The 22899-nt window shown below is 44.2% G+C and overlaps 1 protein-coding gene and 1 long non-coding RNA gene across 3 annotated transcripts in view; one reads left to right on the forward strand and one right to left on the reverse strand.

Annotated features, from left to right (window-relative positions):
- LOC115202191 (ATP-binding cassette sub-family A member 1) overlaps positions 1-21541 on the reverse strand; it is a 34389-nt gene extending 12848 nt beyond the window's left edge. Inside the window, exons 1-22 of one of the 2 annotated variants that reach the window (XM_029766153.1) lie at positions 21436-21541; positions 20049-20142; positions 17176-17317; positions 16806-16924; positions 12661-12782; positions 11519-11710; positions 10055-10144; positions 7237-7483; positions 6778-6917; positions 6401-6517; positions 5300-5494; positions 4263-4471; positions 3834-4010; positions 3329-3551; positions 2978-3199; positions 2550-2754; positions 2220-2327; positions 1912-2086; positions 1409-1540; positions 1041-1180; positions 769-906; positions 280-503 (exon numbers count right to left, since the gene is read on the reverse strand). In XM_029766153.1, the coding sequence (XP_029622013.1) occupies positions 280-503; positions 769-906; positions 1041-1180; positions 1409-1540; positions 1912-2086; positions 2220-2327; positions 2550-2754; positions 2978-3199; positions 3329-3551; positions 3834-4010; positions 4263-4471; positions 5300-5494; positions 6401-6517; positions 6778-6917; positions 7237-7483; positions 10055-10144; positions 11519-11710; positions 12661-12782; positions 16806-16924; positions 17176-17317; positions 20049-20142; positions 21436-21501 (3477 nt within the window). In that variant the 5' untranslated portion in view covers positions 21502-21541. Of the gene's footprint in view, positions 1-234; positions 504-768; positions 907-1040; positions 1181-1408; positions 1541-1911; positions 2087-2219; positions 2328-2549; positions 2755-2977; positions 3200-3328; positions 3552-3833; positions 4011-4262; positions 4472-5299; positions 5495-6400; positions 6518-6777; positions 6918-7236; positions 7484-10054; positions 10145-11518; positions 11711-12660; positions 12783-16805; positions 16925-17175; positions 17318-20048; positions 20143-21435 lie in introns of both variants that reach the window. The other variant, XM_029766152.1, reaches the window with a different exon arrangement.
- On the forward strand, positions 8364-22044 carry LOC115202192 (uncharacterized). Its single transcript, XR_003879924.1, has 2 exons — positions 8364-8629; positions 21455-22044. It is a non-coding gene; the product is annotated as an uncharacterized LOC115202192 (long non-coding RNA).
- Positions 22045-22899: the final 855 nt, after the last annotated feature.

Consider the following 22899-nt stretch of genomic DNA (forward strand, 5'->3'; position numbering starts at 1 on the left):
AGGCCCAAAAGGTGCATTTATATATTGGTCTGGCACAGGGCGATTAACTTGGTTATTATGTGAATAAAAGCTCAGAGCAGTCTAGCTGTGAGTAGATTTCCATTTCTGCCATTTCTCACAACTGTGATGTCTTTAAATCTACCTTTAAAAGTGAGCACCGTAGTTTATATGTGTCTGGGGGTGTTGGGATCTGGGGCATTTTCGTCCCTTCATCCCGGATGCATTTCAATCTACCTTTAGAACTGTGAGGGCCTGAGGTTGCGGCTGAGGGAGGCCCACCTTCTTGCTGTAGGAGACAGAGCTGCTGGAGGAGTTCCTACAGGAGCTGAGGGTCAGGTCCAAGTCTCTCTTCACCAGGGTCAGGTAGTAGCCCGTCCCCAGCTGGGTCTTCAGGAACAGGGAGGAGCCCACGCAGCACAGCTTGCCGTGGGAGATGATGGCGATGCGGTCGCCCAAGATGTCCGCCTCGTCCATGTGGTGAGTTGAGAGGATGATGGTGCGGCCTGAGGGGGAGCGAGAGATAGAGAGAGAGGGAGAGCGAGAGGGGGGAGGGAGAGAGAGAGAGGGGGAGGGAGAGAGAGAGAGGAGAGGGTGTTAGAACCAAGAGGAGGACATTAGATTTGATATAAAGCTAGCCGTTAGCCTATTTACACAATCATTTGCCGGGTTTCCATTATGCAAACAATTTCAGAGCAACTGTTTGCATAATGACAGTCTCACTCCTCCAGCACAGGAGAAATAGTAAAAATTCTATGTAGAGTTCGTTACCTGGACGATACTTCAGAAGCAGGTCCCAAATTCCCCGGCGTGCGTAGGGGTCGACTCCAGCAGTGGGTTCATCCAGGATCACGACCTTTGACCCTCCAACGAAAGCCAACGCCACTGACAGTTTCCTCTGCATGCCCCCTGAGACAAAAACAAACGTCAAGGTCAACTCGAGAAATCATTAAGGGTCAAAATGTAAATTATTCTCAGCAATACTACTATTTTTAACAATAGCTGATATAGTTGTTATATCGACAGGAAGGAGAGCCACTTACCGGACAGCGTGTTGCTACGACACTGGCGTTTGTGAGGCAGGCCGATGTCGTTGACGATCTGCTCCATCTCAGCCTTCACCTTCTCCTCAGACAGACCCTTCAGACGGGCATAGAACCAGATGTGCTCCTCCACCGTCAGCCTGGGACAGAGGAGGAGGAAGAGGAGGAAGAGGAGGAAGATACGAGGGAAGAAAAAAAAACAGACACAGCCAGTCATAAACAAACAGCTACAATCGTATTATGCAAATTAACTTGAAAACTTGAGTTAGAACTACTAGTCATTTTGTTTTACTTGAACTAGTGAAGTACTAAAACTGGCAACCCCAGTGAGTATGTATTACAGTCATAGTACAGTAGTGATGACTTACATGCTGAAGAGAACGTTGTGTTGCGGGCAGACACCCAGGTTCTGTCGGATGGCGCTGAGCTCCGAGCGGATGTCCTTGCCCAGGATGTAGGCGGTGCCAGAGGTGGGCGGGAACAGACCCGTCAGGATGGACCTATCAGAGCCAGGGAGAACACACAACCATACCTGTCAATTAACACAATTTAACTCAACACAGTTTAGTTTCACACATTTCCTATGTACTCATACTGCATCGGACTGCTGTATTTTCAACGTGTCAAAATGTTTTAATTGTATCTGTCCCAACTAATAACGATCCAAAAAAATAATTCATTTAAGTTGTTAAAAATTTCTGGATTGATAAAAGGTGTATAAAGCCCATAAGCTGTCCTGCCACAGCTATGTGACAGGAGGTGTCGGGATCGAAGCATATGATTGGTCTAGTTATGTAAGGGATCGAGGGGATTGGATGCAGGTTTTAAAGAAACGCCCCTCGAGATGAAGGTCTTTGATCCTAGGCCTTACATGGTGGTGGTCTTGCCGGCTCCGTTGTGCCCCAGGAAAGAGGTGATCTGCCCCTCGTAGAAACCCAGGGTCAACCCGTCTACAGCCAGCTTGTTGCCATGGCTATACACCTTCACTAGGTTCTTGATGTAAACACCAGGCTCGATGTGAGACGGCTCCTCTTCGATGCACACAGCTGAGGACGAAACAAGGCAACATTTGCATCTGAAATATCTCAAATCAAAATCACCCAATAATTATTATTATAATTTTTTTAAACTGTTAAATCCATCAATAGAGCGGTAAGGCGTTTTCTTTTTTAAATCTACCTTCTGCGTTTCCTTCCTTTCTTTCTTGTATATTCTTCCCTTGTTTCTCTCCACACCAGTAGGACTTGGTGAAGGGGAAGTACCAGGGTCTGGGGATCCCATACTGGCCTAAACGGGAATACCAGGCATCATACATGATGAGTACAAATACACACTCCTTTATGTACAATATAATATGACGTTTCATAATATGACATTTATTGTCTGGTCTATTTCATTTGCCTAATACCGTTGGTAGACATAAGAAAATGTGTGTAGGTATGCCTGGGAACACATTCAAAAACAATACAGGTTCATCAAATGACATGACTTCCTCTGGCTGGTGCTTACCAGGGAAGACAGCCTCGATGTACCAGGTCATGACCCCGTAGAGGAAGGAGTCAAACAGCATGAGACAGATGGAGGTGGTGAGGGAGTAGCTGTCCTCTTCCAAGGGGCTGGACAACAGGTTGGACCACTGGATTCCCACTCCCTGCTCCTCAAACAGGGCAAAGTACTCACAGCCGAACCCAAACGCCACCGGGGACAACAGGCTCTGGAGAAAGACAGGAGAATAAAACACAAGTTAGAAAAGAGGATTATGTTTATGACAAAGAACAAACAAAAACGCGAGAAAAAAAATGGATTCGAACAGTCTTCAGGTCTCGGGCAAGGTAGCTCGTCATCACGTGAGAGCGTTTCACAAACCCACTTCCATTACAATCCACATTCTAACATTACCATGACAACAAAAGAGTGTATTAGCGATCTGAACTCACCACAATTACTTTAGCCCCGAAGCCCACGTAGTCCTGCCAGGCCACACAGAGGACGTAGGGCAGGTAGAGGGTGAAGTAGATGATTCCCCCGCAGGCCGCCGCCAGGTTGGCGCGGGAGAAGATGGTACTGATGAGGAAGCACTGCATGATGGTTACCACAGCAAAGGAAGCCAGGAACAGGAAGACCACGCAAGGGTCGCTGTAGGGAAGCAGGTTCCCCATCTGATTGGACGAGAGGAGACGGATGAGATTATGAAACACGGTGAATTGTGTGTGTACGTGATTGCGTAAGGGTTCTGTGCGTTCTGTGCATGCATGCGTGTGTGTGTGTGTGTCTGCTTCCACACACACCTTGAGTATGACCACCAGCAGCGAGGCGGAGATGAGCAGGGGGATGAGGCTGCTGATGAACCAGCTGAGCCACAGGATGCCGTTGTCCAATCCCATGATCCTCATGGTCTCTTTGAGCCGCGCCTCCTTCTCATAGACCACGCCCTTGATGATGAGGGCCACAGAGTACATCCAGGCCAGGGTCATGAAGAGAGGCATGGAGCGACTCATCACCCGCAGGAACCTGGAGAGGAGGGAGCACGGAGAAATCAGGAAATCAGGAAAATGATTAAAGATACACCGTACTTTTGCAGGCAGTGTTAACAACTAATCGGAGCTTGTTGCCCCTGCTCTGCCGTCCTATGCTCTGCTGTGCTCTGCTGTCTTATCCTGTGCTCTGCTCTGCTGTGCTGTGCAATGCTGTGCTACGGCATTATTTTATATTGTGTTATACACATATACACTACAATATTTCCTCCTGGCGAAACAAAACAGTGCCTCTCCAAGTCTCCACAACGCTACTTACATATCGTCGACGTAGCAGGGGTAAGGCATCTGTTGGATGTAAACTCCAGTCTTCTCCTTGCTGCCCGTCACCGCCCTGATGATGCCCTGTTCAATAACGTCCTGCAGGTAGGAGAAACCACCCCAGATGTAGCGCAGGTCCTCAAAGGGGTCCGCCCGGGGACCAGGGTCCCAGTAACTACAGAGAGACAAGGGTAGAAAGTTAGGAAGACACGTTCATATACTCTATATTCAGGATTGGCGTCTAATACATTATTACAACATACTGGACTCTTTCAATAACTAGAATAAGTAAAAGGATAACATATATTACAGCCTACAGCAGGGGCTGGTAACTGGCGGCCCATGGAGAAAATACAACCTGCAAGCCAATTTGAATTGGCCAGCCAGAGTTGTCGTAGGAACATTTTTGTTATGTCATGTATCTTACCCGTCCTTGATCTTGTTGGTGCGCTCCACGTTGTCGATGTCCATGCGGATCTTGTAGTTGACGTTACCCGGCAGGTCAGAACTGTTGCTACGGGCGATGTCCGGAAACACTATCCCAGCCCAGAACTTCTGGTTGTCTAGGAGACCCATGGATTTGTTGACCAGTCTTTCCTCATTGGCCACTGGCTCTAGTTTATCCAGGTTCACACACTGCGGAGGGATACAAGAAGGGTTGTCAGGCTTTTGACACACTGCGGAAGGATACAAGAAGGGTTGTCAGGCTAATAACTACTCACTTGATTTCAAATTACTTGTACAAATAAATTACAATTTTGAATTTGTTTCTCATTTTGACAAATGCACATTGAAAAGCTTATTTAAATGGCCATTGGCAAGGTAGAAATGTGTTAACGTGATAAGCTGCACTAATACCGCATAATGATTGTGTTGTAGGAAACACAAATACCATGCAAAACGCATAAGCCAGCATGACTGTTGAAGGTCTTGGCCTCCAGCTTTTCAAGACTCCCATACTTTGAAGGGACCAGCGTCATCCAGCCAAGGCCTATTTGGACCCCCGAAACTATTTTCAGCCAGTATGTGTCAACTATAATTATCTGGAATGGAAAATCATTAGGTTATCTAATTGCGTTTAACCTTGCATGGCATCAACTGTTACCCTTTCACTGAAGCCAATAAAATGGATCAGCATTTAGCTACAGAAAGCAGGGTTACGTAAGACACTGACAAACTGGCCCAAAGTCTAAACTGTGTTAAATTGATTCGATTTACAAAGGCATGGTAATTGTGATGTTCCCAGGGAACCTAAGGCTTAGAATGACCATGCGATCTATTGGGAGTTCAGCGTTAACAGAAACCAACCAGGGGCTTATTTATCATCTTATGTCCCTTTACCTTGAACTGAGCTGACAGAATTAGATAGGAGTGTAGACTATAGAATCCACCTACGGTATGCAATTCTCTTATTCGTGTCATCCAAATGTATGACGGTCTTTGAGAACGGTTCAACACACGCACCTCCATAAAGCGGGAGATGGTCTTGATAGCGTCGTCGGTCTCGTTGAACACCTCTCTCCAGGTGTAGGCCGAGCCGGCGGGGCGTTTGTCCTCCGCAGCCTTGGTCAGGAAGCGGGACACGTCCTCCACCTTCCACTCTGTGCCAGCCAGACGGTCGTTGAAGAAACGGGAACTGGCGTTGTTCTGAAGCAGTGTCTAAACAGGAATGAGGTAACAGATAGATATAGATTCCAATATAGATGCCGTATTGGTTGCCTATAATTATTTGTGTAGTGTGGAGCTCTCTCATAAGCATTTCCACCAGTTCCATTTTTTTTAAGACTAATAATATAATATATAATATATATATGGAAATACATATTAAGCGAATAAGACAAAAACAGTGTATGGTCTAAACTGTAAATTTAGACAGTTTGTTTTTTGTTCCCTTCATATCCTTAATCCATCCTATCCATTAGCCTGTATCTATTATCAGAGGTCTCCTATCCATACCACTCCCACCACAAAGTACTATGTAATGATAAGTCAATTTCAAGCCGTTGTGGTTAATGGCCACATTAGCTGGAAGCCGCTAAAAATACCACAAGATGAATTGCTATGGAGAAAACGCCTCTGGAAGTTCATTTTTGTCATATATTTTTGACCACTGTGAGGCACTATGGGACCAGTGATATACATTGCCGGTAGGATCATTGCTTTTCTAATAGCATGAGAAGGAGCCATGTTAGGTAGCTACCTCGGTAAGAAATGGAAAGATCCTGTCTCCTACAGTTACCTTAAATTAACATGAATTAAATAATGGAATATCGTCGTTGTTTGTCCCATCCAACTGCATGTCTGATTCTCAAAACGATAAACACTGTCCCCTCTTTTCTAACCCGTTGCAAAAAAATATGAAAGTTCTGAAACTGCAGTAAAAGTGCAGTAACTGCAGTTGCTGTGGTATTTTGGACACAGCAATTGTAGAATATACTGCACTCTAACTGCAGTTACAGTGCAAAATTACTGCAGTTTATTTTGGACGTAGTATTTGCAGCATACTGCAGTATACTGTAGGTACAACTGTAAATACTATGAGATCAGATGAGAGTAGAAACTCACCCGAAACAGGTCCATCTCCTCACTGCTCTCCATGAAGTTCCAGACTTTAGGCCTCATCTCCTCCCACATCCCACCCAGGTCCCTCAGGATACCCAGCTCCTGGAATGTCTTGTTCATCTGGGTGGGGGGTGGGGAGAAAGAGAGAGAGAGATAGGAGAGAAAGAGGGAGAGAGAGGAGAGAGAGAGAGGAGAGAGAGGAGAGAAAGAGAGAGAGAGAGGAGAGAGAGAGGAAAGAGAGGAGAGAAAGAGAGAGATAGAAGGGAGGGAGATGGTTAGAATGGCTGCCTGGCCTCAATGCTGAGTTAGTGGAGAAACATTTATGTGTAGGTTCCTTTTCACGCAGGGTTCTTTGTGTTCCTTCAGTTAGAGTCTCTCACCTCGTGTATGATCCTCTGTGTGGCGGGAGTGTCGGGGGTGTACAGGATCTTTCCCATGAGGAGAGGCTTCAGGGCCCTCCAGATCATCCTGGAGATGGGGCTAGCTTCCAGACTCCTCATCATGCTGTTACAGTACGGAGCTGAGGGGCGGAGGACAGATGGACACAGGTTAGTATCACCACCACCGTAGGCAGAGTATTCAGTAGCCTATACACTTCGAAGAGGGTTACGGTAGCTATCTCTGTGATAACACCAGGGAGGAATACACTGGTGTCCCTACATCCTGTACCCCCCCCCAAAACTGTTAAAAGCTTTACCAAAAATTACCAACTGAAATTGCATCTGATTGAAGTGTGTAGAGATTCCTTTGATACTATAATTAATAACAAACTGATCCACATTTGATATAAGTAAAAACTATTAAGGAATTTTAGAGCAGGGAGTTGACCAAGGACTGACTTGAGGTGTTGTCGTAGGCGGACACAGGTTCGTCGTCGCTGCCGTTGCCGCCATGGTTACCGAACAGGGCCTTGTAGTTGTTGTCCTCGTACCAGTTGAGCGACTTGATCTTCAGTCCGCCGCCCTCGGGGTGGCCACAGACGATACGGGACACAGCCTGGTACATGTGGCTGGGGGAGCCTGTGGCGTTGGCCGTCAGGTAATGGATCTCGTTACGCATCTCCTTCCAACTCTTCATACTGGCCAGCTACGGGAAGAGGAGAGGAATCAGGACGTTTAAGAATCTAGTGAATTTTGAATCTATTGAATCTTCTGAAAGATATTATTTAGGATTTTGTTATTTGATGCATTTGTCTAGTACCTATTTATTAGAATGTTTACTCTTGTATTTGTGTATTGTGTACTACTGTGTTTTGTGTATGCGTAAATTAAAGTATTTTCAGAGTACAGTAATATGTGTCATGTCAACACATGATTACAACATGTGCCGAACATGTTGAGACATGTTTACACCAACACTCGGACGTGTTCTAGAACTAATGTACTGTGTGAGTTCAGAGAGTTAATGAAAGCTATTCCAGGTAGGAGTCTTTAGCTGCAACGGGCCCTGGTCAAAAGTAGCGCACTATATAGGGAATAGGGTGCCATTTGGGAAACAGAGTTTGTTAGACATAAGGTTAAAAACACTTGTGCTAACTGCCTGCCTAACAGCCTGGGACAAATATAGCAACTGTTCTTGTCACACACACACTCAATTGGCATGGTAGCCTGAAAACGTTGAAAACATGTGGCTTGTGTGCAATCCCCCTCCCATATTTTGAATAAAGGATTTTTTAAAACATTTTAAATACTCAAATCCTTATTCTCCTCAAGTCAACACTAGTTGTGAGAATTCTGTGTCTGGTAATAAATTATAACAGCAACAGGATCACTGTGCACTCTAGGTTAGAAATGCTGACAATCCACAAACATTATAGCCTCTAAAAAAAACCTTAACAACTTCTATAAGAGTTTAACTTTTGTTTTCGTGCGGACCTTTTTGCTTATCTGAATTCCCAGGTTATACGCACTAACCAAACTTCTGGGAGAGCGCCGCGGTCCCCTTTTGATTGAGTATTTAGCTAATCTGGGTCTTTAGGTGTGAAAGTGGTGTTGGGAAAACCAGGCTGTGAGCTTGAGCGCGAGACAGGCTCTGTGCATGGGTGCGTGCATCAGTGTTTGCACAATGGAGAGAAAGGTTACTCTCTGTCATTTTTCGAATAAAAGGAGCCACGGTGGACTCGCTGCACAAGCGGCTGGTTATCTTAGAAAAACACGTCGAAGACGGTGGACGGAGCTGAAATGAACACACCCACGCACGACAGGGTCTTTCGTCATTTGAGACGGAGAATAGGTAGGTCAGTAATTAGAACTCAGCATCTTTCTGGAACTATAAAAATATATTGGTTTTATTATCCAACCTTGTTCGATAATATCGTGTGATACGTGATTAAATGAAACAGACTGGATATTGTTGCACAGTTCTCGTGGTTTTCTGCCACAAGGAGACGACTTGAGACCCTCCGACACGCAACATATCTTCATTGACACTGACCCTTTAAATAACAGCCCTAGTTTTCTAGAGCTGTCCTTTTTGACAAAGATGACAACACATTCTTATCATTTAGAGTGTTTGTAATGGTTTAGAATGGTGCAATCTCTTAGAATGTCGCGATCATTTACTGTCAAGTTTCTCATAACAAAGACTTTCCAGCGAACTCTGAGATCCGCTTTCCACCCTCGGTGTTCCGCGGTTGCAGCTGATTCCGGGAGCCGCCTCAGCAAGTCACATGCTTCCTCGGCTCCGTCCAAAAACACACAAAGAAAGAACGAACCGTGCAGCCAGTGGGAGGAGATGGGAGGGAGGACCTTGACAGAGGAAAGGCCTCGCTCTTTCTCTTTCTGTCTGTGCCTGTCTCTCTGCCTCACGCCCGCAGGCCAGACATATAGCATGCAAACAGGCCGAGTCATTTGAGGAAGGCAGCGTTCTGTTGCAACCCCTCGCACCTCCAGCCTGAAGAGAGGTTACTAGAGGTTATGTCTCAGAGCCGAGGCAGCTCACCGCTAGTCCGCGACAAGGCTAACTAAGCAACTTCCCTCTCACACCAGGAAACATAAGCAGCTAACGGCAAAAAGCTGTGGTTGAGGTAAAATAAGGGTGGAAAAAGTGTATTTTTCAGTTTTTCAGACATTTATACCGGTAGCTTGTCTTGTAACATTGCTGCTTCTTTGACTTGTTGAGTAGGGAGGGGATCATTCAATCATTTGTTTAAGTGACATTTCTTTGTCTCTGTCCATGGATTTCCTCTGACATACAGTATGCCAGATGGATATACAGCGACATACAGTTCTGCCAGAGAGCGTATGCTAACACATCAGTGGGAACGACCTCTCTTTCCCACAGCTGACGGCTTCCTTATGTTCCACTACTCAGCAGTACTGTGGCTGGAGAGAGGGGAGGTGGAAGGGAGAGAGATTGAGAAGAGGGGGCAGGGGGCAGAGAGTCTCATGACTAGGTGATCTATTGTTGTTTTTCCCCCTAGTACATCCCGCTAAGTCTCTAAGTGTTTCCCAGCCATGTACTTTTGTGGACATTCCTTTGATTTTTGGGGGGGTAATTTTACCCCTTTTTCTCCCCAATTTCATGATATCCAAATTGGTAGTTACAGTCTTGTACCACCGCTGCAACTCCCGTACGGATTCGGGAGAGGCGAGGTTCATGTAAGTGTGTGTGTGTGTGTGTGTGTGTGTGTGTGTGTGCCTGACAGACAGCACCTACCTCTACAGCCAGCGCTCCCAAGCTCTCTAGCAGACCGTCGGTTGCCGCGGATACCTTCTGGACGACCTCAGGGTCGGACTTCACGTCCTTCTGTTGTGGGGGAGGAGGATGAGGGAGAAAGGGGAGAGAGGGGGAGGGGGGATAAAAGACATGAGAACAAACACTCTCCAGGGACACTTCAGAGAGGGGTTCCTGTTCAACCTCATCTGTTATTGACTGTCACAAGAGGGCCGCTGAAATGTGAGCTGCTGCACACTCACAGCTGACCCCAGACCTGTACTTAGTTGCTAAGGTGGTTCTGAAATGCAACCTGATTCCTTATATTGTGCATTACATAGTGAAAAGTGTGCCATTTCAGTGCACCTTAGCCACTAAGTACAGGTCTGGGGTCAGCTTTCCTTATAGGTTCAATATTGCTGCGTTCCATTGTCCATATTAGTGTACCACTTAGAATGCAAGCCTAATGCAAGGCTTAATTTTATGTGTAGTGGTATGATGTGGATATTGGATCAGGGCCTATATCTGTACTCAAGAGCAGTTGGTTACTTTATACTGTATTCAGAACAGGGGGTATTTATTCAAACCATAGTCTAATATCCCCAATCTATTTTCTTAGGGAGGGAAAACTATTGGTCTTTTTTAGAACAAATAGTATCACTTTTACACCCGTTTGAAATTTCAGCTGATTCAGCGGTATATTTCAACAAATATTTATGACATTTCCTCCCATGTTAGTTGACCATTGCGACAGCGTTTGCATTGGCAGACTGTTCTGTACACTTGGGCACCTTCAAAAAGCTTGTCCCAACACCAGACTGAGAGTTCTGACTGAGCTAACGAAACTGGGTCAGCTGAAATGGATCACTCTTTTATCTGCATCCAAGTGTGACAGTAATCTGAAGTGTAGAGTGATTCTAGCCACTGTATTGTTGAAAATTAACTAACTGTGTTTTCTTTGTGTGTGTGTGTGTGTGTGTGTGTGTGTGTGTCAGTGCCAAAAGTCTATATTCAGACACCTGCCACAACAGGGTTCACAGCCTCTCCAACCCCCATTACGAGAAAGAGACAAGGGAAGCATTCATTACTAATTTTTTGTGACAGGAACAGGATTTCTGTTCTTATGCGATAAGAACAGAAATCTTGTACAGAAATAGGGATTGATAAGTCTTAACCCTAAATGGTAATCATATCAGGGAACATGATGTTCTCTTTATCAGAAGAAAGAAGGTTTGGTGTCAGCAGGCTAAATTATCCCGTCATAAAGTGTGTGAGAAAGTGAGTGCAAAGGGAATAGCCTATTCAGTTTGTCTGACTGACCAATCATTTAATAACACATTCATTGAACAAATAAAGATTAGCTAGGTCTATAGCATTGTGTTATTAGGCGTTCACTGTTAAATCCCCCAGTGTTAAAGTGTTCAGTATTAAGTTTTTAAAAGTGTTAGTATTTTAAGTGTTTCTTACCCGTATGGGTTTCAGGAAGTCCAGGTTGGACAGGAAGTGGTCCTGGGCCTTGTTCAGCCAATCAGGGGAGGCCTTGCAGATGATGTCTTGAGTGAGCCGTGACACATTCTTGTCGGAGATGGTCACAAACTCCTCCAGAGAAGTGGTGTTACACATGTCTCTAAGATGGACGCCGAAACCTCCAATCAGCACCTGGTAGATAACACGCAATTATATTTCAGGGATCAAGTTCTCGCAGTCGAGAAACAACAAAACAAATGTGTTGCGAGGATGTAGGGGAGAATTGTGATTTCATGTTTTAACGGTAACAACTTTCACAATGAATGCCAAGTCAGGAATGATTTTGCAAATATGTTTTGAATCATATATCATCACAGGAAAGCTGTTGTCACGCCACTGCTCATAGTTTTACTGCCTCTAGAGGCATTACCAAACTGTTCTAGAACGTTCCTATGACTCAAACAAAGATGTTTGGGGAACGTTATTTCTAACCTATCAGAAACACTCTGGAAACCCAATATTTTTTAATTCTATTCCAGGAAGATATTTGCTTGTTGAACGACCCATAAATAAAATATTTCATTATTCTACATTTCCACATGGCCATAGCTATCACACAACATGGTCAACAACTAAACATATGAAAAATGTGCACTGTGCAGCTTTTCAGTCATGCATGGGGAGACTATCTGTGGGAAAGGGGCAGAGAGAGAGGGGGCTGATGGGTAATAAAACAGCTACAGTGGGGGTGGGATAAGGTTAATAGATCCACCGCATGCGTTAGAGCCCCTCTCTCCGCACATGCTCACTGTGACACAGGCAGAAGATGGAGGGTGGAGCAAAATCATGTGACTACTGCCCTCCGAATACAAACAGTGACGAATATCTGATGAAAGTGAACTTCATTATTTTCCCTGAGAAAGAGGATGACTTGAGCCACAGACTTGGTTCTCTCCCCAACACCATCCCCCTTTCATTACACGGTGTTACGAGTTTAGCCGTCTCGCGGTATACATAGTTACGGTGCGTCAGATACCAGCAAACCAAGGTCATGGCATGTATGACTGCCTTTTAAAAGGTAACTCGATGTGGTGACAACCACAAAGAGAAGCCTTCTCTTCACACATAGTCAATATGTTTACCTTCTCTAGGTTGAGGTCAGCCTCTACGATCTGCTGGACGGCGTGATGGGATAGGGAGGCGTTGCGATGCAGGAACGACGATAAGGTCTCCTTATCGCGGAGAAAGTCCTTCAGCTTGAAACCTGGTATGGGATGATGGGATGCACATTCAACAGACTGCCTAGGAACACTGCGCTGCATGATTAGAAACAGATCTATTTCACAAGACAGAAATATGTTTTTTATGGATAGAATTGTGATTTAGCGTCGAAACTCATCATCTTGAATAGAGAAATTATAGTCTATTATCTGGGGAAACTCCAAATACACAGCGTTACTTGGGTGAAAACTGTAAAGTCCTCAATAATATGGTATAATAGAAATATTATACTAATATACTGGCATGGACAGAATGGAGTGATACAGTGAGGGGGAGACATATCATGGACCCAGTCTACCCCGCTCAGGGGGCTATTGTGTTGTTCACTGGGTCAGATCATTCCAGAGAAGTCATCTTCGCTTAAAAAACTGTTGAAGTCAGCTCAGCACTCTGCTGCTTTGCACTCTGCAGCTGGGGTTACTCTAGGGCGTTCCACTTTGGCCCAAATACTGGGCTCCTCACTTTTCACTCTGTCCCGTCCCTTCCTGCCCAGCTTGAATGGGAAATATCCTTACTTAAATGATAGTTAGCACAGTGACAAGAGTAGCTGCCGGATACATGGTAAAGTAGGAACATTACCCCTTGGGGGGGTTGGCTACTGGAAGGGAGTGTTACCCATAACTAGGGCCAAGGAGTTTTTCCTGATCAGAACCTTAACCCTATACTCTTAGAAACAAGTTATACCTAGAACTTTGTCTGTCCCTGTAGGAGAACCCTTTTGGGTTCCAGGTAAAACTCAACTAGTTACACGATCTAGACAGGAAACACTTAGCTGCCCCAGAGGCTCCTGGGAGCAGGTCAATGGAGACGTGTTGTAGAGACATCCCCAGAGCATAGAGACGACCCCAGAGCATAGAGACGATCCCAGAGCAAATAACCAGGGAGTGGTAATGAGCTCTAATCATCCTGACTTCAGGAAACAAGAGACTGGAGATGTGCCCTAACAACAGCACTGAGTGAGAGTACTGCCATGAAAGACCAGAGGGATAGCCCCAAAAGGTACCGTCTGTCTGCACTTGGGCCCTAACTACTTAGTGAGAGTACAGCCATACAAGAAAGAGGGATAGCCCTGCACTTGGCTTAGGTGGTTACTATGCTGTGTCTTTGACCTACCAAAACAATAACAAGAAGGCTACAACAATACGAGACAGACTGCTTGTCACTACTTGCCTTGGCTTCTGGTAAAGAATACTTGATAGACATGAGGAGACGTATGTTTAACAAGTTCCCAAACTTCTCTGACTCAACAAACAACCGACAAATCAGACAAAGAAAATGGCCGCCTTTGCCTAGCGTGACAAATGACAGTTAGCTACAGATCATTTCAGGTTGATAGAAGAAGTGGAACAAACGTACTGACTGCGAGGGCCGTGGTCACCTGAGGCCCGAACGACCCACCCTGTTTCCCATAGGGCTCTGATCAAAAGTAGTGCACTATATAGGGAATAGGAATAAGATTAAAGTGCTTCTGTTGTGACCCGAGGCACTAATTCTAATTCTAGCGCCAACATGAACTTTCTCCCCTTTGACATAACGGCACTTCACTGTAAGGCTTCATATAGCGGAAGGATTTTAGAGAGTTTCAACGCAGAGCTGTGATCTGCTCCTAGACTCCTTTTAAACACGGAAGTAACCAATTTCAACGCTGGTTGCTTTAAGTCCTGATATTCAAACTGGTATTTTTAACACGGATACATTTCTCCACGTTTGGCCAGATTGTTCACGTGACTCGTTTTATTTGCATACAACATAATTATGCTGGAATTAGCTATTACGCAATAGTGTTTGACACAGTCTTCATGACCTGAATATCTCAGGTAATATCTTAACTAGGCTCTAGTCCTCTGGAAGGAAGCCTGGGGGAGAAGTTATACTGCAGGAGTAGATAGACGATAAATGCGTGTTGGAGGGGGAATGTGAGATACTACTCAGACCAAAGTGGGGTCAGTGAGTTCTGTTTTGAAGCGATTGATCTTTTAGTGGTAGGCCTATGTTAGTCTCTTTACAACTCTTTGCCCAATGTAGAATAGTGATAGTATGGTTACCACAGACAGTTCATTTATGGTCCTTTATGTAATAATGATATGACTTCATTTGTTATCCTTAAAATGTGTCAGTGTGATGGTTTAACAGTGGTGTTCGCGTTAACCTTGATGGTTTAACAGTGGTGTTCGCGTTAACCTTGATGGTTTAACAGTGGTGTTAGCGTTAACCTTGATGAGGTGCCATGAGGCTCATCCAGCAGCTGATGTTACCTAATTAGGAAATTCAACCAAAAAAAGCTCATTAATGGTCAATATCAGTTGTACGTTGAAATATGACATTGGTATTATGTTAATTCAAAGCGTTTTGCCCAGTGGGTAGGTAATATGTATGGCAGATATGTACGTAGTGGTGTGGGGACTGGGACACCTCAGGACTCATGCAAGGGAAAGATACTATCATCAACCTGATTTCCTCAAAGACCTCTTCCTGGGCCAAAGTCATGACAGCCCCATGTACTTTCCACACTGAAAATGGCCGCTCAGCCAAAATCTAACATTACAGTATCCATTAAATCTGTGGAGCAGTGTGCAGAAGTTTATTTTCAATGGCATTCCGTTTTTTCCTGCTGGAAATACGATTACTTATTCACCATCTAAAATGAGATGAACAGTCACGTGAGGGGAGGCCGGAGCACATAATGATCCTCAAACAGGATGCCGACACATTCCAAGCCCGGGGTTGGTTCAGTTCAGACACAGAGATAGCAGTCAGAACATTGATGGGCCAGTTAGTTTAAATCTGTATCCTGTTGTGATGGGTGGGCCCAGGGAGGTCTTCCTGCTACTTAAAAAGAGTTAGAACAGGACATGGGCACTGTCCCCTGGTTGTCACAGCAGCAACCTCCCCACCCCAGGACTGGCATGGACTGATTACACCAATGCTATGCCACCCATAGAAATCGAATTACTAGAAGGGACAAAGCCTGGTCCCATATTTGTTTTTGCTGTCTAGCCAACTCCCAGCAGATCTAGGACCAGGCTAACAAAGCCCCTCAGACCACCGCGTTTTTGATTGGATCACTCATGAATCGTAGAACAATCACTGAATCGTAGAACATTGACTGGAATGAGAACGTCCACTCTAGTAACTCTATTTCTATGCTGCCAACCTGCACCCATTGCCCTCCATTACAAGCCAAACGGCCCCATTTTGATTAAGAGCTGTACGGTCGCCAGTAATCTGCTTTTCTTCACATTTAGGAATTAGGAAATAGGGTTTCATGGAGGCCATTAAAATCTAAGCATGCCATTTGCTCTGAACTCTCTGCACCGTATGGCTCCAGGAAAACGAGGACTTCCCCATCAAACAAGTCTCAAGTTCAGTACTATGTGCTTCAAGTCGACAGCATGTGCCCTACGTCTATAGCTATAAGGCATGTACAGATAGGTGATCCTACCTACCTACTGAAAAACTAGGCTAATCAAACTCAGATCAGTATGCGTGCTATACGTCTATGGCTCAGGGCCTATGTACGCAGGTGGGCACAGGCTTAGGATCAGATTCAGTAACATCACATGCAGAAACATACATCAAATGTGATGTCATACAGTACTTTAAACAATACGTACAAATATATAAATCAGCGTAGATTTATGGACAGTGCATCAACGAAAAGGTTATCCATGTACATCCCACTGGGCACAGATGGAATTTCAACACCTAGTTTTCATTTACATCTGGTTGAGTTGTCAACTAATGTGAATTCAACACGAAATCAACAAAACAAATGTCACCACGTCGTTGAATTTAAGTTAAAAGTTGAGTGAAAAAAGACAACGTTCCCGTACGTTGACGACTTTTTGCAAATCCAATCAGTTTTCCACGTTGATTCAACATCCTCGCATTGCATTTCTTTGTTGTGAAATGACGTGGAAACAACGCTGATTCAACCCGTTTTTGGCCCAGCGGGATGCATCTTTAAGTCTGTAGCTCAGGGTCTATGTACTGTGGTCTGTCCTACCTGCCGTGTTGCTCTGTAGTTTCCCCAGAGCCCGCACCAGAACTTTGTAGCCCTCGAAGCTCTTGTCATTCTGGCTGTAGAGGAGGATCTTCTTGGCATCGATGAACAGACGGGAGATTCTGTGTTTCATAGAGAGACGATTAGACGATGTGAGGTTCAACGGTGGTACAACACACATGCTGATCCTCTGGGGTTGAAGGTCTGAAAAGAGGAACAATGCTCCTTGTGGCATGGTCCATTATTTCAAATGTTTTAATGTCTTAGCTTACATTGTTTACTTGGTTGTTTGTCATAGACATGACTAATCAAATCATTCTATCAAATCAGTCAATGTTAAAGAAAAAGGGTCAGTTTTCCGGGATGAACTCACATAGAATCGTTGAAGTTGCCCACCAGCCCTGGGCTCTCTCCTGGTGTGGGGTGGCGGAAGCAGGGGTTGTTGGCGTTACAGATGATCCCTTGTACCCAGGGCAAGGTGCCCGCCGAGGGCATGGCCTTGTTAGGGAAATGGCCTGGAGGGGGACAAATAGGGAAGGTCAATGATCGACACCGCTCTATGTCACAATATCTCCCTATGTAGCTGCCCAGATGGCCACTGAAGTCAAATGATTATGTTGGGTAATTGTGGTACTTTAGTCAGTCACCCAACATTTCACAATGGCAGAGTAAGGAGGACTGAGTGAAACTCCATTTCAGCTTGGCTCAATTCAGAAGATCTAAATAACAGCCAGGCGGACATTTTGGTTTAGCAAGAGTACAGTACAACGGGGGACCTCGCGTGGGCACGGATTCCTCGTGTACTCTTGAGGAACTGTGCTGTCTAACAGAGAGGCCAAGGCTGCGTCCCAAACGGCAACCTATTCCGCAAGTGCTCTGGCCAAAAGTACTGCACTCACTATTTAGGGAAATAGGGTGCCATCTGGGACGGAGACCAAGAGAGATTGGGGTGGGGGGGGGGGGGGTGTATTTGGTGAATAATTGCCTCAGTTAACCACATGACTCATGTGACCTTTGGATCAACATTCACTTTCAGTGACGAGCCATAAGAGGTTATAAGCAAACAGTTATCTGCTACTGTACAGTAGTTAGTTATAAAGCCCAGCAGATTGTGACGCAATCAAATAGAGTAGGACTATAGAGCGTGACCCAGTCCTGAGGTCAATACTGCTGAGGTCAATGGGTGAAATCAAGTATTACTATCTACGGCCGAGTTGACTAGAGTTGACAGGTTTGACCGTCAACAAAATGGTGAGGGGCACATTCTGCTAAACAAGATGTTACAGAAGTATTCCCATTTTCCTTTTTGTCAATGTTTGTGTGTATCTGACAAGCCTTTGTAGTAACACTTGAATAGTTCTTTCACATTCCACAGTTAAGGTATCATACACTGAGTTTAATAGCCTAGCCTACTGGCCTGCTATCCAACCTACACTGAGTGTACAAAACATTTTGAACACCTGCTTTGTCCATGACATAGACTACCCAGGTGAATCCAGGTGAACGCTATGATCCCTTATTGATGTCACTTGTTAAATTCATTTAAAAATCAGTGTAGATGAAGGGGAGGAGACAGGTCAAAGAAGGATTTTTAAGCCTTGAGACAATTAAGACATGGATTGTGTGTGTGCCATTCAGAGGGTGAATGGGAAAGAAAAAATATGTAAGTGCCTTTGAAAGGGGTATGGTAGGTACCAGGCACACTGGTTTGAGTGTGTCAAGAACTGCAACGCTGCTGGGATTTCCACGTTCAACAGGAACATGTATCAAGAATGGTCCACCACCAAAAAGGATATCCAGCCAACTTGACACAACTGTGGGAAGCATTGGAGTCAACTTGGGACAGCATCCCTTTGGAACGCTTTCGACACCTTGCAGGGTCCATGCCTAATTAATTTTAAGGGGGTGCAAGTCAATATTAGGCAGCTGTTCCTAATGTTTTGTACACTCAGTGTATATCTGTATTATACAGGAGGGCAAAGGTATAGCCTTCTGACCTGGTGAAATACAGTATGTACGCCCCAAACAGCACCCTATTCCCTATGGGCCCTAGTCAAAAGTACTGCACTATAAAGGGAATAGGATGCCAATTGGGATGAAACCAAGATCTTTACTGGAGACCTGTATTGACAAGATAGAGATAAGGAGGGCAATAGAAAGTATAGTAGCTATACATCCTTCTACTGAAGTCCATACTGTATTGATGTAAACAAACATACTACACAGTCCAGTGTTGTTGGAGTCTTACTGGTATACATTTAAATTCAGGAAGTTAATTTAATGGAGATTCATTTATTATTGTTTTTGGGTGAATTTTGTAATAATTCAATTTCATCTCGTGCTCTGATTTTACCGAGATAAGCAATTCCATTTTAGCTTCTAAATTTAGCTTCTAACTCAAGGTTGAGAATATATTATCTGTGTAAGTAACAAACTGTTCCCAGAGCTGTTATTGTGTACTACAGGAATTTTAAAGGCCAGCGGGTCAATATATCAAATATTGACCTACTGAGTCGGATATTGACCAACTGATTGGGATGTTTTTAAGAAAACTGTATAGAAGGAAGACCTTGGATCGGGATGAGTAGTGGCAGGTAAGGACATTAATGTACTCTTCTCTGCATTGACATTTCCTGGACAATAAAACATGTTTTCTTCCTTTCCAGTAGGCCTATGGAACATTTCCACATGTGTTCACAGGGCCCTTATCCATTGTTCTAGAATAACTAAATCCATTGGGACACATTTCTTGTGGGAATCTCCTGCCTTCCACTGTTCTGTTGTGACTATCTGTCTTTGATACTAACAGTAATGTCCTTTAAAAAGGATGAGCTCTCTCTTTCCCTGAAGTATCTTTTGTCTGTATTGCTTTGCTTTCCAAAGAGTCTTGGACTCAATAAACACTAGTGGCCGATGATGTTGTCCTCCATCTTGGGATCTGACTCATCTAACTACAAAGAATGAGAAACGTGAACAAATGATGATGGGAAACAGCATTTGGACCAAATGTCATGAGACCGCTAGTACGTCACTACTTACCCAGTCGAGACACTAACATTTTTCTTGAATTGCCTCATTATAACTGAGTGAATAAATCACCATAAACAAGGCTAGATTTGAGTCCATTTGAACTCAATTCAAATTCTAAAAGCTTTATTGTCCTTCAAATTTACATAAGACAGATAATCGTCTTTCACAGGCTAATAGGTTGTGATTTCAGGCACTCTGTATGTGTGGGCTACTTACACTCATGTTGTTCGTAGGGTGGGTAATGCATCCTCACAGATATGAGGATGAAGAAGATGAAGAGCGGCCATATTATCTCGATAATTAGCTGGAGCTGAAAGGGAAGTTCAGAAGGTCGATGAGAGACTGAAACTCAGTCAAACAGTGAAACCAATGCAATACTAAGGATTTCTGGTCTCCCTACAGAACAACCCATTTGGAGATTTCAATCATACAATCATGTGTTGTTTATTTGGGGCAAAACGACAGATAAGGAGGAATCTTTGAACCTGAAATTGTTTGCAAAGTAGGGTGGCCATGGATGTAACAAAAATTTCACGCAAAAAAATGTATTTAATGTTTCAGTGTCCTAGAGCAGTGGTTCCCAACCAGGGGTACTTGGCCTACCCACAGGGGGTACTTGAGAAGACTCATGAGACCATAGGCCTTACTGGTAAAATTCACGCGAGGGGGTACTTCAGGGGTACTCCGGGTAGAGCAAAATGCACTTGATGATACAATAACCGAAGAAGGTTGGGAACCACTGTCCTAGAGTAGACAACCCACTACTGAGCTTTCTTTGTGTACTTTAGTCTACAATCCAGGTTACCAATGTCTTGACTATGTTGGATGGGTCATTTTGATTCTAAATTAGACATTTCCTCAATTACAATTCAAATCTAGGATCCCCTTTCGAATGGACTGGTCCAGCTTTACAATGGAAGTGGGTCATTCCACAAACCATTATGGGGGTGTCAAGCAGCCATTAAGGGGTTTATCAGCTGTTGGCAAATATATTATAATCTTTATCCTAGCTAAGACTGGGAGTGGGAAGGGAGAAGGGTTGGTTGAGTGGACATATGTCCACAACAGCTGCTGTCCTCCCAGACCCATCCTCACAGAGCATTGGTCAAATGGAGGCTGGGGATCTGTTCTAGAAATGTATCTGGTTCTTAGATTCTTCTGAGAGATGTTGAGGTTTAACAGTCTGATGACACGTTAAGACGACGGTGTTCTTTAAAATGTTCCGGAATCCAAACCCTTTTTGCGGAAATGTGTACTGGAGAGAGCACTTAAAACTCCTCCATGCTATGCGTCACCATCACCACCCTGCTGCGTTGATGTCATCGATGGCCTGAACATCCTTCAATGAGTCAAAGTATAAAGAAAGTCCATTCGAGTGGTGTTTCGCAATCTCATTCCTTTGACCAATAAATAGAAAATGCTATTCTTCGTGTGACTTGACCACACAAACGACAATAGTAACACATTGTATTTCTACTAAACCTTGTAACTACTAAAGCTTATTATTCCACTTTGCCCCAGCGACTTTCATTGACATGCTCCCTTTATCTCACAGAATCTACGCGGGGTTGATAGACTGTTTTTATATATAGTAGCTACTTACTGTCTGTCTCCTTCTGTAGGTGAAGTTCTTCCACAGCAGTAAGCCCAGTTGAGTAGAGACGGTCATCTCGCCTCAGGGACCTATCCTACAGCCGTCCAGCTCCCAACTGCAGAGCACAGTGACAACACAGTGAGACTCAACAGCTTGACCTGCAGGGACCTTTCCTACTGCTTTTGAGCTCCCAACTGCCGACACACTGCACAGTGAGACCAGATTAGCAGGTGTCCACTGGACACCTCGCCACTCATAGGTCAAAGTCCAACCAAATATAACCATCAGATCTCCAATGGATACTAGACTGTATTAACCAATCGGGGCAGTTTTTACTAGTGCAATGGTGGCATTTCCAGGATTGAGAGATTCAGTGTCTGTTACAAAAAAACACACAAGGACTTTTGGATACTTGGCAAGTGAAGGTGTGCCACCCACACAATTGCACAAAAAAGGACTAATATCTAAACTAACAGATGTCCTTATAACATGACATTTCAATTCAATCCAGCAATTGCAATACAGAAATTAACAATCACTAAAATTGCATGAGGCGAATGCTGTTACTATTTATCTAATTATATAGCCAGCTGTATTATTAAATACTTTCAGATGCAACAGAGTTGTTATGACATGAATGGGTCCCTGTGTGGCTCAGTTGGTAGAGCGTGGTGCATGCAAACCAAGGTTGTGGGTTTGATTCCCATGGGGGACCAGAATGCAATGAAAAAGTTTGCACTCTACTGTAAGTCGCTCAGGATGAGAGTGTCTACTGAAATGTAGTCCTTTTAGTCTGATAAATGCACTTGTCATTTAAACGTTTTTGGGGAGGCTGGTAGCCTAGTGGTTAGAGCGTTGGAATAGTAACCAAAAGGTTGCAAGATCGAATCCCCGAGCCGACAAGGTAAAACAATCCGTCGTTCTGCCCCTGAACAAGGCAGTTAACCCACTGTTCCTAGGCCGTCATTGAAAATAAGAATTTGTTCTTAACTGACTAGCCTAGTTAAATAAGAGGTCAAATGAAAAAATGATGGCGACGCAAACAAGCTCTCAAACAATTGGAATGTCTATTCTCGAGACGAATGAAGCACCAGCAGGCTACGCAGGTAACATTTCATCAGTAGCGGGTGGATGGATAGCCTATTCATAACGAAACACATTCGAAATATGTAATTTGGTCAAATCTGTATGGCATATTTTAAAAACAGATTTTCAAATGAATGGTTACATTGGAGGTCTTTACCATGTTTGTAGGTTTTTTCCATCAGCTTCAACGCATAACACATAACCACTACAGTAGGCATAGAAGTTGTAAACAACAGCCTCTCTGCAAAATAATCAATGCGGTTGCCTGGTGCAGAATTGCTGCGCGCGCCTCTAGTGTTTTAATGTGGTTATTTACTTTTTTTTTTACTTGTTTACTCATTTTTTTCACTCGTGCCATATCATGATCATATTTCTTTATCCAATGGA

This window comes from Salmo trutta, chromosome 11 (genome assembly GCF_901001165.1).
Source record: "Salmo trutta chromosome 11, fSalTru1.1, whole genome shotgun sequence".
NCBI lineage: Eukaryota > Metazoa > Chordata > Actinopteri > Salmoniformes > Salmonidae > Salmo > Salmo trutta.